This window comes from Saccopteryx leptura, chromosome 2, assembly GCF_036850995.1.
Source record: "Saccopteryx leptura isolate mSacLep1 chromosome 2, mSacLep1_pri_phased_curated, whole genome shotgun sequence".
NCBI classification, from domain to species: Eukaryota; Metazoa; Chordata; class Mammalia; order Chiroptera; family Emballonuridae; genus Saccopteryx; species Saccopteryx leptura.
In genome coordinates, this window is record NC_089504.1 from 158,353,917 (window position 1) to 158,371,887 (window position 17,971).

Genomic DNA, 17,971 nt, shown 5'->3' on the forward strand with positions numbered 1-17,971 from the left:
TTATTTCTCAGTTTATGTTCTGATATTTCATTGTTGGCGTGTAAAAAAGCAGTAGAATAAGCCAGCCAGAGAAAGAAAAATATCATATGACCTCACTCATTTGAGGAATCTAATGAACAATGTGAACTGAGGAATGGAATAGAGGCAGAGGTGGGATCAAAAAGACCAGAGGGAAAGTGGACAGAGGGAAAGGGGATGAGATGGGATCAGAGAAGGGAAAGAGATTGGTGAAATTATATACACATAACACAGCGTTATAGAGAGCAGAAAAGCAAATCCTGGAGGGAAGGGGGGAGGGCGTGAGGGAGAGGGGGGAAAGGGGGTGTTGAGGGGAATACGGGAGTGGGTGGGATGCATTTGGTGGGACACTTGAATCTATGTGAACACAATAAATTAAAATCAATAAAATAAAATAAAAAGCAGTTGACTTTTGTATATTGAGTTTGTATTCTGAGACTTGACTATGTTGGTTTATTGTTTCTAATAGTTTTTTGGTGGAGTCTTTGGGGTTTTCTAGATACAGGATCATATATTCTGCATAAAGTAATACCTTTACTTCTTGTTTCCCAATATGGATGCCTTTTTTTCTTTCTCTTGCCTGATTGCTCTGGCTAAAACTTCAGAACTATATTGAACAAGAGTGATGAGAGTGGGCAGCCTTGTCTTGTTTCTGATTTTAGAAGAAAAGCCTTCATTTTTTTACCATTCAGTATGATATTAGCTGATGGTTTGTCATAAATGGCCTTTATTATGTTGAGGTACTTCTATTTCAATTTTATTGAGTGTCTTAAACATAAAGAGATGTTGTATCTTATTGAATGCCTTTTCTGAATATATTGATTGGATCATATGAGTTTTGTTCTTTGTTTTTTTTGTTTTTTGTTTTTTTGTTTGTTTTGTTTTGTTTTGTTGATGTGGTGTATTATATTGATCGATTTCCATTATTGAACAATCCTTGTGCTCCTGGAATGAATTACACTTGATCATGGTGTATTATTGTTTTGATGTGTTGTTGTATTTGATGTTAGAATTTTGTTGAGGAATTTTGCATCTGTATTCATTAGAGGTATTGGTCTGTAGTTTTCTTTTTTGTGTTGTCCTTGCCAGGTTTTGGTATAAGGCCTCATAAAATGTGTTGAGGTGTATTTCTGCTGCTTCTATTTTTTGAGAGACTTTAAGAAGGATAACTACCAAATCTTCTTTGAACGTATGGTAGAATTTACTAGTGTAGTCATCTGTTCCTGGAATTTTGTTTGTGGGGAGGATTTTGATAGTGGTTTCTATTTCCTCCCTGCTTATATGTCTATTTAGGTTTTCCAGTTCTTTGTGACTCAGTTTAGGAATTATTTGTTTCCTCTCCATTGTTGAATTTGTTGGCATATAACCTTTCATAATATTCTACTATGATCCTTTGTATACCTATGATGTCTGTGGTAATTTTCCCTCTTTCATTTCAAATTTTGTTTATATGAGTCCTTATATTTCCTTAATGAGTCTAGCCTATGGTTTTTCAATTTTATTGATCTTTTGGAAGGACCAGCTCTTTGTTGTATTAATTTATTCTGTATATTTTTTGTTCTCTATTTCATTTAGTTCTGCTCTAATTTCTACTCTTTCCTTTCTTCTGCTTACTTTGGGTAGCCTTTGTTCTTCTCTCTCTAGTTCCTTAAGATGTGATGTTAGGTTGTTTACTTGGGATATCTCGTTTCTTGATTTAAGCCTGTAATGATATAAACTTCTTTGTTATTACTGCTTTCACTGTATCTCAGAAATTTTGAAATGTCATGTTGTCATTTTCATTTGTCTGTATATATCTTTCGATCTTGGCTTTTATTTCTTCTTTGATCCATTCATTTTTTAGAAGTATGTTGTTTAGTTTCTACATTTTTGTGGGTTTCTCTTTTTCCTTTTTGAAGTTGAATTCTAATTTCAAAGCCTTATGGTCAGAAAATATTCTTGGTATAATTTCTTTCATACTGAATTGGTTGATATTAGTTCTGTGGCCCAACATATGGGAAAGTTACTTGCATATTGGAGCACAATGTATGATCTGATGTTCTGGGATGAAATGCCCTGTAAATGTCTATTATGCCCATTTGGTCCAATGTGTCACTTAAGGCCGATATTTCTTTATTGATTTTCTGTTTGGATGATCTATCTAAAGCCGTCAATGGTGTGTTGAAATCTCCAAGTATGATTGTGTTTTTGTCTGTTTCTATTTTTAGTTCAGTTCATAAATGTCCTGTGTACTTTGGTACTCCCTGGTGCATATATATTAAGAAGTGCTATGTCTTTTTGATACAATATTCCCTTTATCATTTTGAAATATCCATCTTTGTCTCTGATTTCCTTTTTTGTCCTGAAGTCAACATTGTCAGATATGAGTATGGCTACACCTGCTTTTCTTTGGATATTATTTGCCTGGAGAATCGTCTTCCAGCCTTTCACTTTGAGTCTACTTTTGTCCTTGCAGCTTAGTTGTGTCTCTTGAAGGCACCATACAGTTGGGTTTTGCTTTCTGACCCAATCTGCTACTCTGTGCCTCTTTATTGGTGAGTTCAGTTCATTTACATTTAGGGTAATTATTGACACTTGAGGATTTCCTATAGCCGTGATGGCGAACCTTTTTATAAAAACCGCCTACTGGCCCTGGCCAGTTGGCTCAGCGGTAGAGCGTGGGCCTGGCACGCGGGGGACCCAGGTTCGATTCCCGGCCAGGGCACATAGAAGCACCCATTTGCTTCTCCACCCCCCCCCCCTCCTTCCTCTCTGTCTCTCTCTTCCCCTCCCTCAGCCAAGGCTCCATTGGAGCAAAGATGGCCCGGGCGCTGGGGATGGCTCCTTGGCCTCTGCCCCAGGCGCTAGAGTGGCTCTGGTCGCGGCAGAGCGATGCCCCGGAGGGGCAGAGCATCGCCCCCTGGTGGGCAGAGCGTCGCCCCTGGTGGGCGTGCTGGGTGGATCCCGGTTGGGCGCGCTGGGTGGATCCCGGTTGGGCGCATGCGGGAGTCTGTCTGACTGTCTCTCCCCGTTTCCAGCTTCAGAAAAATACAAAAAACAAAAACAAAAAAACAACAAAAAAAAACCTGCCTACTTTTGCAGTGCTGGTCAACTTGGTCCCTCCCAACCACTAGTGGGTGTTCCAGCTTTCATGGTGGCTTAGCGGAGCAACCAAACGGTGCCGTGATTGGCCCACTATGAAAGCTGGTACACCCACTAGTGGGCAGGAGGGACCAGGTTGACCAGCACTGCAAAAATGGGTGGTTTTTATAAAAAGATTCGCTATCATGGTCCTATAGCCATTTAATGTTTTGTTTTCCAGTAGCTATGTGTCTTGTTTGGTTCTTCTCTTTTCTAAACATTTCTGTTGGCTGTTTTTGTTGCTGGGATTTTATACTTCTTTCCCGTTTCTTTTTTTTAAGCTGTGTATTTCAGTAGTGGCTTTTTCGTGGGTGGTTTCCATTAGATAATTAAGACAAAAATGTTCATATGTATGGGAGTTTTTTTGTCTTTTGAGTGTTCCTACACTCCATCCTCCTTTGCTACTGCAGATCTTTATCCTCCCCCCTTTTGTGTTATTGTCACAGATTATCCTTATTTTTATTGTGACAATGTTGGAGCTTTTACTTACAGTTTTGATTTTTTTTCTTTGTGTCTGGTCCAATAACCACCTGTAGTATTTTTCTACAATAGGGGTTTTCTGGTGATAAATTTCCTTAGCTTCTGTGTGTTTGTAAAAGTTTTTATTTCTTTTTCATATTTGAAGGATAACTGCTGGATATAGTATACTTGGCTGGTAAGTCCTCTCTTTCAGTACTTTGAATGTTTGGGTCCACTCTCTTCTGGCTTGTAGAGTTCCTGCTGATAAGTCTGATGATAACCTAATGGACTTTGCTTTGTATGTTACGTTCTTCTTTTCCCTACCTGCCTTGAGGATTCTTTCTTTGTCATTGATTTTTGACAATTTTATTACTTTGTGCATTGGAATTGGTCTGTTTGGGTTGTGGTAACTAGGTATTCTGTTCGCCTCTTGGAGTCGAGGATTTAACTCTTTCCAAAGGCTTGGGAAATTCTCAATTACTTGTTTGAATAAGCTCTCCATTTTCTTCTCCCTCTCTTCTTATGATATACCCATTATTCTTATATTGCTCTTTCTGATGGAGTCAGACAATTCTTCTAGAGCAGCGGTTCTCAACCTGTGGGTTGCGACCCGGTGGGGGTCGAACGACCAAAACACAGGGGTCGCCTAAAGCCCACAGGTTGAGAACCGCTGTTCTAGAGCTCTCTTGAGTTTTTTAAATTCGTGAGTTTCTCTCCTCTTTTCTCTGTATCATCTCTTACTGTCTGTTTTTGGTGTCACTGATTCTTTCTTCTCTTTGGCTTGTTCTGTTAGCTAAACTTGCTACCTCAGTCTTCAACTCATGTATTGAGTTCTTCATCCCTTTTTAAAGTTTCAGTCTCTTTGGTGAGGTATTCATTTTGTTCATTAATTTGTTTTCTGAACTCATTAAGTTACCTATTGGTGTTTTCTCACGCCTTGAGTATTTTCAGAATTTCAATTTTGAATTCTCTATTGTTTAACTCCAAGGTTCCCATGTGATTTAGATTTTTTTCTGGAGATGTGTCATTTTTTTTTTCTTTACAGGGACAGAGAGAGAGAGAGAGAGAGAGAGGGATAGATAGGGACAGACAGACAGGAACGGAGAGAGATGAGAAGCATCAATCATCAGTTTTTCGTTGTGACACCTTAGTTGTTCATTGCTTTCTTTCTCATATGTGCCTTGACCACGGGCCTTCAGCCAACTGAGTAAACCCTTGCTTGAGCCAGCGACCTTGGGTCTAAGCTGGTGAGCATTTTTTATTTTGCTCAAGCTGGCGACCTTGGGGTCTTGAACCTGGGTCCTCGGCATCCCAGTCCAACGCTCTATCCACTGTGCCACTGCCTGGTCAGGCTTCTGGAGATGTGTCATTTTTTTTCTGAACTCTGTCACTGTTTTATGTAGCCATGGTGTTTGATTTCTTCTTCCTTGATGGCATATGAGTATGGTATGATTAAGAACCTTAGCAAAAAAATAAGAACTAAAAAGAAATGGAAATAGCCTGACCAGGTGGTGGCACAGTGGATAGAGCATCGGACTGGGACACGCAAGTTCGAAACCCTGAAGTCACCAGCTTGAGTATGGGCTCATCTGATTTGAGCAAGGTTCACCAGCTTGAGCCCAAAGGTGCTGGCTTGAGCCGAGGGGTCACTCAGTCTGCTGTAGCCCTTCAGTCAAGGCACATATGAGAAAGCAATCAATGAACAACTAAAGTGCCACAATGAAGAATTGATACTTCTCATCTCTCTCCCTTCTTGTCTGTCTGTCTCTATCTATCCCTCTCTCTGTAAAAAAAAAAAATTAAAAATTAAAAAAATATATACAATAAAAATACAAAAATTTTAAAAATTATGACAAGAACCACAAAGAGATAGAAAACAAAAAAATCAAAAACAAAACACCCAAAAAAGAATAAGAATAAAAAATATCAAAATTAAGGAAAAATGACATTTAAAAGGAAAAGAGAAAAAAAGAAGAAGGAAAGAAAGGAAAAAAGGAAAATTAAATTTCAGTTTGAGAGGTTTCTTCCAGTAGGTGTCAGTGTATTATAACTTTTAGCTCTGTGAAGTTCCTGAATTGTCTGCCACTGACATGTTGCTCTCACAATGATGTAGGTGGGGCTGCAGTCGCACTGGTGGGTGGGGTGTGTTTTGAAGGCTTTATGACTTCAGCTTCATGGCTTTACCATGAGGTGAGGGAGGTGGAATCTGGGAGGCTGAGGGGGCTGCACTTTAGTTTTCTCTGTCTCTGCCTAGTGCAGGCTCAGGCAGACCACGGGAACATTGACCATGACTCCTCGCTTGGCAGCTTTGGTTTATCTGCCTCTCTGCCCCTCTCTCTCACTGCTCCTGGCAGAAGGAGACCATCACTCCAGGTTTCCCTCTTTGTACCCCTCAGACAAATCCCAGACAGCCTTAGTTTCCCTTGTCTCCATAGTCCAGCAGAGAAAAAAAGAACAAAACTCAGTCACTCCAGGTTTGTCTCCTCTCTAAAGCCCACCACAGATGTGTTTTATCTTCTAACCCCCTTTTCAACCCATCCTACCTTTAGTCCATTCAGTGTGTGGATCTTTCAGGCACGCCTGTGAGCCCAGGTGTGGTTCCTTTGCTGCATTTTAATTGTTCAATTTGTTGACATTTCAAGGGGGGAGATCAGGAGTATCTCTCACACCGCCATTACTCTGATATCATAAGTATACATGCTTTAAGTACTCATTTATATTTTTAGAAATAAGTTATAAGGGGAGTAAGGTTATGTGATGCTTTCGAAGAGTATCTTCTTGTTCTCTTTTCCTACCTGTTCTTCATTATATGGAATAATAAATGCCTTTAACAGACTTTCTTCTTATTTGTTATAAGAAAGAATGATTTAATAGCATGTAGTTTAAAACTAATAATATTGGTTATGTGGTATATGAAAACATAAGAATAAAAGGTCCATGACAATCTGAAGGCCAAACAAATATTTTGGTGGAACTGAAAATATTAAAAGGCTGCCCTGTTGTGCCTCTAAACTCTGCTGCTTTTATTAGCATGCACAATGGAATTATTATCAGTTACCAAGTCTCACCAAATTTCTCTGCAATGTGCAATTTAGTTGCTTTTTTAAACAGATTTATTTATTTTTATTGATTGATTTTTTTTCTTTTTTTAGAGAGAGAGGGAGGTATTCATTTATTGTTCCACTTAGTTGTACACTCATTGGTTGCTTCCCATATGTGCCCTGACTGAGAGTCAAACCAACAACCTTGGTTTTTCAGAATGACACTAACCAACTGAACTAACCAGCCAGGGCAATGCATAACTTGGTTTTTAAGAGAATGGGCTCTACAACTACCTGCATTCTCCTCCTCCTTTTAAGTACAGTGTGGCTTGGGCTAGCTATTCAACCTCTCTTTGCCTGGTTTACTCACCTATGTGATGGAATCATCATCTCCAAAGGTTTGTTGACAGAGTAAGTGAATTCAAACATAAAATACTGAGACTATTGATGAACTCATAGTAAGCATTCAAATTCGGGTCTCTTCTTCATTGCTCTTTTTTTTCTGGTTATTAATTTGTAATTCATCTGATCCCTCCATAAGATCCTCTTCTGCTGCTAGGTCCTTGGTTCATCTTCCCCTTCTCTGAACTTCATTGTGTATTAATTTAATTTCGGCATTTCACATTCTGCCTTTTATTGTTTCTTTATTCTCTCTGCTTAACCAAGGGAGGTAATTGATTCTTCTTTTATGTCACCACAGTATTTTATAAATTTTAGTATATGTACATCTGTCCATGAATATGTGTACATGCATAAGGATAGAAAGAAGGCCTGTATTGTTACAAGTACAATGTATGAGAGTCATTTATTTGCCTGTCCTAAATGTCTGGGTGGCAGCATGCTCTCATTCACCTTTGTTACAGTTCATAAAACATAGGTCCTCGAAAGGTGACCACTGAATATTCTTTGTTTTTATCTCCCCATTTAGCTCATAAGGTTCTGTATAACAGAAACTGTCATAATACACTACCTTCATCTTTCTCACAGCTCTTGGTGTAGTACTTATATCATCAGGAGATAAAGGAGTTAAGACTTCTTAGTGGTGGAACTAATGTATATGTTTGTAAATTAGAGCTTATTAGGTATTCTTTCTCCATAAACATTGATAACTATTTGTCTCCCTCATTATTTAGGTGCAGCAATATTTGTAAGCAGTATTGAAAATGGAAAGTGGTATCGAGGAATTATCACTGAATTAACACCAATAGAAAATAAAAATATTAGAAAACGTCCAACCAAATTCTTTGTCTGTGAAGTTGCACTAATACAAATATTCTTGGTAGATTTTGGAAATTCCAAAGTCCTAATTGTTGCAGGGTATGGTATTTTATAATTATTGTGTGGTCCTGGCCTGCTTGGAAACATTTGTGATTGGGGGCAGGGGTGGATACTAAAGAAAAAAGGAAGTTGGGAAAGGGTAGAGAGGTGTAATTTATATTGCTTCACTTCTAAGGCATATACTTTATATTTTGTTCTATAATTTGTCTTACTAATTACTAAATTAGTAAAGTATTATCATTTAGTGTTACTAAATGGAAAGCATGGAAAAGGAGCTTTTTGATGTATCTGAACTTAAGTACTCTTTTTGTTGCTTCAGAGCAGGGGATGATGAGTAAAAATAGTTCCTTTAAAATGTTATAGTTAGCTGCAGGATGATTGAGTAAAAAATTTTAATCAGACTTCTATAATTTTATTAACGCATGTTGAAGTGGCATGTTAATTTTATTAACACATATTAAAGTGGCTCATTCTAAATATTCAAAAATGTTTCCCTTAGTGTTCTTGGAAAATAAACTGAAAATGTTTTTGTAATAAGGACCAGTTTTAACTTCATTATCTCCTTAAGTTTTAACTGAATAGATATATAAAAGACAATTTAGATAAAGGCAACTGAGATTTCATTCTACTGATAGATTCTACTGTGTATACTTATTAAAGCTAGACTAAATCTATATTGTAAGCAAGTATGAAGTAGAGTCTAACTTTCGAGAAGATTTAGTGTAAGGACAGTATCCTTAGAAATGCATAACTTTTATGAGGGCGGGGCGGCAAGTTTGGGTTTGAAGCATTACTTTAAAAAATGTTTCTGGACTTCTTCTTAGAGCTGGCGATACCCATGTGAAATCAGAGCACATTGCTGCACAACACATCGTACTAAATGACTTATGTCCGGTCCTAAGGAAGTCCGGACCATATATTGAAGAGCTGCTGAAAGACTTCCAGCCATTAGCACAGCCATGCTCACTGAAGGACATTATTCCACAGAATTCAGTAAGTGAAGGTGAAATCTTTGGGGGCTAAGTATTCCAGTTTTAGCTAAGTATTGCCAGTCAGATTACTGAGTGTAGGTTTAAGGCACAGTTCTTCTGCGAAATACATTTTGTATAATAATGCGATAGGTGCCAATGAAAAAGGAGACAAACTTCAGTTTCCACAACTGAAACGTTCTTAGTGGGAAATCGAGTTGAATAGCATATATGAACATGGTCGTAATAGGGGAACTATCCAGGTAAACCAGTAAGTTTTGGAGTCAAATAAGTATGGAAAAATAAAATACGGCATGGTTTGTTTCTGTGCATTTCTTTTTTTTTTTTTTTTTTTTTTTTTTTTTTTCATTTTTCTGAAGCTGGAAACAGGGAGAGACAGACAGACTCCCGCATGCGCCCAACCGGGATCCACCCGGCACGCCCACCATGGGGCGATGCTCTGCCCACCAGGGGGCGGTGCTCTGCCCATCCTGGGCGTCGCCATGTTGCGACCAGAGGCACTCTAGCGCCTGAGGCAGAGGCCACAGAGCCATCCCCAGCGCCCGGGCCATCTTTGCTCCAGTGGAGCCTCGGCTGCGGGAGGGGAAGAGAGAGACAGAGAGGAAAGCGCGGCGGAGGGGTGGAGAAGCAAATGGGTGCTTCTCCTGTGTGCCCTGGCCAGGAATCGAACCCGGGTCCTCCGCACGCTAGGCCGACGTGTTTCTGTGCATTTCTTTACTCTCCTTGTACCCATGCAGCTTTCTGCTGTGTATTATTTATGAGTATCTGGGTATTCTCCAGCAAGATGGCAAACTCCAAGGAGATAGGGATTGTTTGTAAGGTGTATGTCAGGCTGTTATATTTTTATGAAATCTACCAAAGCAAAAGTCTGTGTCTTTGCTCATCATTGTACGCCAGTCACTCACAGATCAGATAGCACCCACGGTAGACATTCTGCAGATATTTGAAAGCATGAAAAAAATGAATGAAAGCTAAGAGGAAACATAGTAGACTGATGTTTTCCTCAAAATGGTAAAACTGTTTCTTTTTAAATTCTTTTAGTCTGAGTAGACTTTACTTTTTTTTAAGGCTTTTATACTCAAAATTTTTAGAAAGCTGTTTTATTTTCTGTTTTTAAGAATGTGTAGCCAATTGTTGAAATTTACTTTAGGTTTAGGGACTTAAAATTTCAAAGATCAACTTAAAAAATCTTTTTCCAAAGGGTAAATACAATATTTTTCTTTATTAGTTAAGTAACGTATACCTCATATATTGCTAGTAATGGGAACTAAGTTAATTGATAATAATTATGAACATCTTGATTGTATTTATCTTCTATTATACTTCCTAAATTCTCTTTTGAATTTTCATCATTTAAGTGTAAAATTCACATCTAATACTTGTTTTATTTCAAAACATTCATAATCTTTATATTAATATTTAGAAGTGAACTATGTCCTGATGTGCAATAACTGAAACCTGAGACACAATATATAAAAATCAAAGTATGACCCGTGCACTGTACATCCCTAAGACTGGTGCATCCCTAAGACTGTCCCAAGGTCTGTGGCCCCAGCTGCTGCTTCGTGTCTGTGGTTGGCTCAGTGCCTCTACTTGGGTTTGCAGACTTTGATTGGTATAAAGCTAAGTCCAGAGCATTGTAACCTCAGAGCTAATTATAATTACTAAGTACATTGGAATTTAACTTTTCCACAGAATGAAGTATGGGGAGAAGAAGCTAAAGTAGAATTCTTGAAAATGGTAAATAACAAGGCTGTTTTAATGAAGGTTTTTCGAGAAGAAGATGGTATGCTTATTGTGGATCTGCAGAAACCACCAACAAATAAAATAAGAAGTGACATGCCTGTGTCTCTTAGGGATGCATTAATTTTTATGGAACTGGCTAGGTAGGTAATTTATTACACTTTACATACTTTTTGAGATTATAGCTACAAATTGCAAGAACACGTTTTACCTTTAGAAACTAGGGGCTCCAAAGTGAATTTCATCACACTCTATACAAGGTTAAAAATATTGCTGTCTAGTTTTCTAATTACAGTTGTCTGTGAAAACTAAATTTAGATCATTTGATTTAAGGGAACAAAGAAAGTAAGATACCTCAAAGTAGAAACTATTTGTAGATACTGAACACTTTTTATACTCCTGATAACTTCACAAGCAACTGCACTAAGGTTTCAAGAATTATAATTTAATAGGTCCTGACTTAAATTTCCTAACCCCTCTATGTTTAATATATGAATCTAGGATGAGTACTGAAAATTCCTTTCCTCCCTCACCTCTGATGAATAAAGATGACTAGTTACCACAGTTAGTTAGTGCAAGGCACTAACTTTCTTTCCTGAGCAATTACACGACTATAGAAATGAAACAAATAGGTTCCATTCTGGAAAAATAAAAATAAGAGTTGTAGGAGCTGGAAGGAGCGATGAGAGCCCTCCAGTGTCCTCACTGACTACTACTACAAACTGGTTACCAGGTCAACTTGAAGAGCAGAAACTTGAAAGACTGAGTGGAATTACAGGTCCCCCTTGAAGATGCTCCAACACCAATCTGAAGGTTAATTATTGCGTTTTAGGACTTGGTATTTTATTTGACCTGGTTTGATCATTGGAGACAATACCTAGAAGTGTTATAAGTTGGAAGAGAGGAATTGGAAAGGGAACACTCTTGAGACATAATTTAGTGTATGTACAAGTCCTTTCTTCAGAACAAGTCACTGAGAGAAGAGAGACTTCAAGAAAATGGCTTCTGTACCTGGCCAGTTTCTCAGTGGTTAGTTAGAGCATCAGCTTGGCATATGGATGTCCCAGGTTTGATTCCCAGTCAAGGCACACAGGAGAAGCGACCATCTTCTTCTCCCCATCTCCCTCACCCCTTCTCTCCCTCTTTTTCTTCTCTCCTTCCTCCCCTCCCACAGCCAGTGGCTTGATTGGTTCAAATGTGGCTCCAGGAAATGGGGATAGCTCTAATGGAGCAGATGGGCCTCAGGCACTAAAAATAGTTCAGTACTTGAGCATTCACCCCAGCTGGGTGGATCCCAGTTGGGGCACATGTGGGAGGCTGCCTCACTATCTCTCCTCCTCTCACCTAAAAGAAAAAAGAAAGAAAAAGAAAATGGCTCCTGGCCCTGGCCAGATGGCTAAGTGGATAAAGCATCAAGCCACCGTGCCAGAGGTTGTGGGTTCAACCCCCAATCAGGGCATGTACAAGAAGCGATCAATGAGTACACAACTAAAGTGGAACAACTAAGTAAAACAAGTTGATGTTTCTCTCTCTCTCTCCTTTCCACCCCCCCTTTCTTTCTCCTCCCCCTCCCCCTCTCCATCTCTCCCCCTCTTCTCTCTCTCTGTCTGTCTCTCTCAAATCAATGGAGAAATTTTTTAATGCTTTTAATTATTTTTTTAATTAGGTTTAGGTCACACTCAAGAAGTCATTGTGAAAAAAATATGACTTTATATTACCATCCACCTATTTTGCCTAAAGAAATGACAGATGTTTCAGTTATGGTTTGTCATATAAATAGTCCTACTGATTTCTATCTTCAGTTGGTAAGTATAGTGCTGCTTTGAGACAAAATATGTGTTGGTATATAATTGTATGGTTTCCTTATAATTCTTTGTATTTCTGTGGTGTTACTTTCCTCTTGCATTTCTGATTTTATTTATTTGGATCATTTCTCTTTTTTTCTTGATTAGTCTGGTTAAGTTTTATTAGTCTTCTTTATCTTTTTAAAAGAACCAGCTCTTGGTTTCATTGACCTTTTGTGTTGTTTTGTTTTAGACTCTCTTTCATTTCTTTCTGCTATGATCTTTATTATTTCTTCTACTCACTTCACTTTTGGTTCTGCTCTTCTTTTTCTAGTTCCTTTAGATATAAGGTTAGATTGTTTGAGATTTCTCTTATTTCTTGAGGTAGGCCTGTAATGCTAGGAATTTTTTTTTTGTTAGGACTGCTTTTGCTGTGTTCCATAGATTTAGGGTTGTTGTGTTTTTATTTTCATTTGTCTCAAGGTATCTTTTGATTTCTTCCATGATCTCATTGTGAAGTCATTTCATTTTGTTTTTTTGTTTTTTTTTACAGAGATAGTCAGATAGAGGGATAGAAAGGGACAGAGGATAGACAGGAACGGAGAGAGATGAGAATCATCAGTTTTTTGTTGCGACACCTTAATTGTTCATTGATTGCTTTCTCACATGTGCCTTGACCATGGGCCTTCAACAGACCGAATAACCCCTTGCTCAAGCCAGCGACCTTGGGTCCAAGCTGGTGAGCTTTCTCAAACCAGATGAGCCCGCGCTCAAGCTGGCGACCTCAGGGTCTCAAACCTGGGTCCTCCGCATCCCAGTTCGACGCCCTATCCACTTGCCACGGCCTGGTCAGGCCATTTCATTGTTTAGTCATGTTACTTAGCCTCTATGTGTTTGAGTGTTTTTCAGTGTTTTTCTTGTAATTGATTTTTAGTTTCATACCATTATGGTTAGAGAAGATGCTTCATATGATTTCAGTCTTCTAAAATTTTTTGAGACATTCTTTGTGTCCTAACTTGTGCTCTAGCCTAAAAAATGTTTCATGTGCACTTGGAAATAATATATTTTCTGCTACTTTGGGGTGAGATATTCTGAAAATACTAGTTAAATTTATCTGACCTAGTGTGTCATTTAAGGCTGAAGTTTCCTTGTTGATTTTCTGTTTGGAAGATCTGTCCCTTGATATCAGTAGTTTGTTAAAATTCCCCTACTATGACTGTATTACTGTCAAACTCTCTTGTTTATGTCCATCTACATTTGCTTTATACACTTAGGTGTTCCTATGTTGGGTGCATAAATGTTTACAGAATTTATATCCTCTTCTTGGATGGATCCCTTTACCATTACTTAAGGTGCTTTTTTTATCTTTGTTTTAAAATTTATTTGTCTGATATAAGCTACCCCAGCTTTTTTAAAAAATTTCATTTGCATGGAATATCTTTTTTCATCCCTTTTATTAGCCTGTAGTTATCTTTCATTCCAAAGTAGGTCTCTAGTAGATAGCATATATATGGGTCTTATTTTCTTATCCATTCAGTTTCCCTATTCCTTTTCATTGGAGCATTTAATTTGTTTACATTCAAAATAATTATTGATAAGTACATATTTATTTCCACTTTACTCTTTATGTTTCATTCTTTTCTTTTTTTAAAATTTTATTTAAAAAATTAAATTTAATAGGGTGTCACTGCTCTCAGTAAGAGTACATAGGTTTTAGGTAAACATTTCTATAGCATTTGAACTATTGATTAGGTTATATACCAGTCACCCAAAATCAAATCATTTTCTGTCACCTTATATTTGTCCTTCTTTTTTCTTTTTCCCTATTCTATCTCCAATATCCCCCTCCTCCTGATAACCACTTTACTTTTATCTGTGTCCATGACTCAGCTTTATATCTCACCTATGTGTGAAAATATACAGTTCTTAGCTTTTTATGATTTACTTATTTCACTCAATTTAACGTTCTCAAGGTCCATCCATGTTGTCATAAATGGCAATTATGTCATCATTTCTTACAGCTGAGTAGTATGCCATGCAAATATCTACCACATTTTCTTTATCCAATTCTCTATCAAAGGACACTTTGGTTGTTTCCATGTCTGGCCACTGTGAGTAATGCTGCGTTTAACATGGGGGTGCATGTGTCTTGGTATATCAATGTTTTCAAGTTTTGGGGGTAGATACCAAGTAGAGGGATCGCTGGATCATATGCTAGTTCTATTCTTAATGTTACGAGGAACACCATACTTTATTTCATAATGGTTGCACAAATTTGCATTCCCACCAGCAGTGAATGAAGGTTCCTTTTTCTCCACATCCTCTCCAACACTTGTTATGAATAACCTGTCTTGTTGATAATAGCCAATCTAATAGGTATGAGGTGGTATTTCATTGTAGTTTTGATTTGTATTTCTCAAATAGCTAGTGAGGATGAGCATCTTTTCATATATATATTGGCCATTTGTATGTCCTCTCAGGAGACGTGTCTGTTAGGTCCTCTCCGCATTTTAAAATTAGATTGTTTGCTAGTTTGTTGCTGAGGTTTTTGAGTTTTTTATATATTTTGGATATTCACCCCATATCAGAGCTGCTGTTTGCAATTATCATCGCCTATTTAGTTGACTGCCTCTTTGTTTGCTGTCAGTTTCTTTTTCTGTGCAGAAGCTTTTTAGTTTGATGTAGTCCCATTTATTTATTTTTGCCTTTGCTCCCTTGCTTTTGGGATCAAATTCATAAATTGTTCTCTATGGCCAAAGTCCATGAGTTTAGTACCTATGTTTTCTTCTGTATAATTTGTTTCAAATCTTATATTTGGGTCTTTGAATTAATTTTTGTGCAGGGGGAAATACTGTAGTCTAGTTTTACTTGTTTGCATGTGGCTTTCCAATTTTCCCAGCACCATTTTTTGAAAAGGCTTTTTTTTCTCCATTGTGTGTTACTGATTCCTTTGTTGAAGATCATTTGTTCATATATATGTGGTTTTATTTCTGGGCTCTCGATTCTGATCTAGTTGGTCTGTATGTTTATTTTTCTGCCAGTACCATGCTGTCTTGATTATAATGGTTTTGTAGGATAATTTGAAGTCAGGCAGTGTGATACCTCCAGCTTCATTCTTTTTTCTCAGGAGTGCTTTGGCTATTTAGGGATTTTTATGGTTCCATACAGCCTGGTAATTCTTTGTTCTTTTTCTTTAAAAAAAAAATGACAATGATTTTGAAGGCGATTGCACTAAATTTGTATATTGCTTTTGGTGGCCATTTTAACTATGTTGATTCTTTTAATCCATGAACATGGAATTTTTTTCCATTTCCTTGTGTCTATTTTAATTTCTTTCAATAAAGCTGTGAAGTTTTCAGTTTATAGGTTCTTCACATTTTTTTGTCAAGTATTCCTAGGTATTTTTGTTGTTGTTGCAATTGTAAAAGGAATTGTGGGGTTTTTTTAGTTCATTTTCTGAAATTTCACTATTGGCCAATAAGAAGCAATAGACTTTTAGTATATCGATTTTGTATCCTGTGACTTTACTATATTGGTTTATTGTTTCTAATAGTATTTTGGTGGAGTCCTTGGCATTTTCTGTATACAGGATCATGTCATCGGCAAAAAGTTGATGCTTTGACTTCTTCTTTCCCAATAGGGATGTTTTTTATTTCTTTCTCTTGAGCCTTATCCCTCTGGCTAAAACTTTCAGAACTTGTTGAATAAGAGTGGAGAGTGCAGTGGATAGAGCGTTGGACTGGGATGCTGAGGACCCAGGTTCGAGGTCCCGAGGTTTCCAGCTTGAGCGTGGGCTCATCTGGCTTGAGCACAGCTCACCATCTTGAACCCAAGGTTGCTGGCTTGAGCAAGGGGTCACTTGGTCTGCTGTAGCCCCCGGGACAAGACACATATGAGAAAGCAACCAATGAGCAACTAAGGTGCTGCAATGAAGAATCAATGTTTCTCATCTCTCTCCCTTCCTTTCTAACTGTTCCTATCTGTGTGTGTGTGTGTGTCTCTCTCTCTCTCTCTCTCTCTCTCTCTCACACACACACACACACACACACACACACACACAAGAGTGGAGAGAGTGGGCAGCCTTGTCTTGTTCTTGATTTTAGAAGAAAAGTCTTCATTTTTTCACCACTTAGTATAATATTAGCTGGTGGTTTGTCATATATAGCTTTTATTATGTTGACATACATTCTTTCTATCCCCATTTTATTGAATGTTTTACACATAAAGGGATGTTGTATCTTATCAAATGCCTTTTCTGCATGTATTGGTAGAATTATATGATTTTTGTTCTTTGTTGTTGTTTTTTTGTTTTGTTTTTCTTCTTTTCCAAGTGAGAAGAGAGGACATAGACAGACTCCCCATGCACCTCAACCGTAATCCCCTGGTAACCCCGTCTCTTGCTGATGCTCTGCTGTTCTTTGTTTTGTTGATGTAGTGCATTATATTAATCAATTTATGTATGTTGAACCATCCTTGTGCTCCAGAATGAATACCACTTGGTAGTGATGTATTTTTTTTTAATGTGTTATTGTATACAATTTGCTAGTATTTTGTTTAGGATTTTTGCATCTGTATTCATTAGAGATACTGTTCTGTAGTTTTCTTTTTTTGCGTGTCCTTGCCAGATTTTGATATCAGTGTTATGTTGGACTCATAAAATGTGTTGGGGAGTATTGCTTCTTCTTCTAATGTTTGGAAGACTTTGAGAAGGGTAAGTACCAAATCTTCTTTGAATGTTTAGTAGAATTCACTAGTGTAAGCCATCTGGTGTCCTGGACTTTTGTTTTGGGGGAGGTTTTTGTTGATTGTTTCTACTTCCTCCCAGCTTATGGGTCTATTTAGGTTTTCCACTTCATAACTCAGTATGGGAAGATTGTATTGGTGTAGGAATTTATCCATTTCCTCTAGGTTGTTGAATTTGGTGGCATATAATCTTCCATGGTATTCTAGTATGGTCCTTTGTATATCTATAATGTCTCTGGTAATTTCTCCTCTTTCATTTCAGATTTTGTTTATATGAGTCCTTCCTCCTTTTTCTTTAGTGAGGCTAGTCAGCAGTTTGTCAATTTTATTGATCTTTTTGAAGAACCATCTTTTTGTTGTATTAATTTTTTCTGTAGTTGTTCTGTTCTCTATTTCATTTAGTTCTGCTCTGATTTTTACTATTTCCTTTCTTCAGACTTTGGCATGCCTTTGTTCTTTTTCTAGTTTCTTAAGATGTGATGTTAGGCTGTTTACTTGGGATCTCTCTTCTTTCTTGATATAAGCCTGCAATGATATAAACCTCCCTCTTATTACTGCTTTTACTGCATCCCAAAAGTTTTGGTGTGTCATGTTGTCATTCTTATTTGTCTGTATATATCTTTTGATCTCAGCTTTTATTTCTTCTTTGACCAAGTCATTTTTTATTTAATTTCCACATTTTTGTGGATTTATTTACTTTTTGCCATTAATTCTATTTTCAAGGCCTTATGGTCAGAAAATATGCTTGGTATAATTTCAATCTTTCTAAATTGGTTGATGTTAATTTTGTGGCCCA

The 17,971-nt window shown here is 37.6% G+C and overlaps 1 protein-coding gene across 1 annotated transcript in view; it reads left to right on the forward strand.

Annotated features, from left to right (window-relative positions):
• Positions 1–17,971, forward strand: part of RNF17 (ring finger protein 17) — a 162,140-nt gene that overhangs the window by 72,868 nt on the left and 71,301 nt on the right. Inside the window, exons 13-16 of the mRNA XM_066365810.1 lie at positions 7,772–7,955; positions 8,741–8,909; positions 10,601–10,791; positions 12,315–12,453. Coding sequence (XP_066221907.1) covers positions 7,772–7,955; positions 8,741–8,909; positions 10,601–10,791; positions 12,315–12,453 — 683 coding nt within the window. The remainder of the gene's footprint in view (positions 1–7,771; positions 7,956–8,740; positions 8,910–10,600; positions 10,792–12,314; positions 12,454–17,971) is intronic.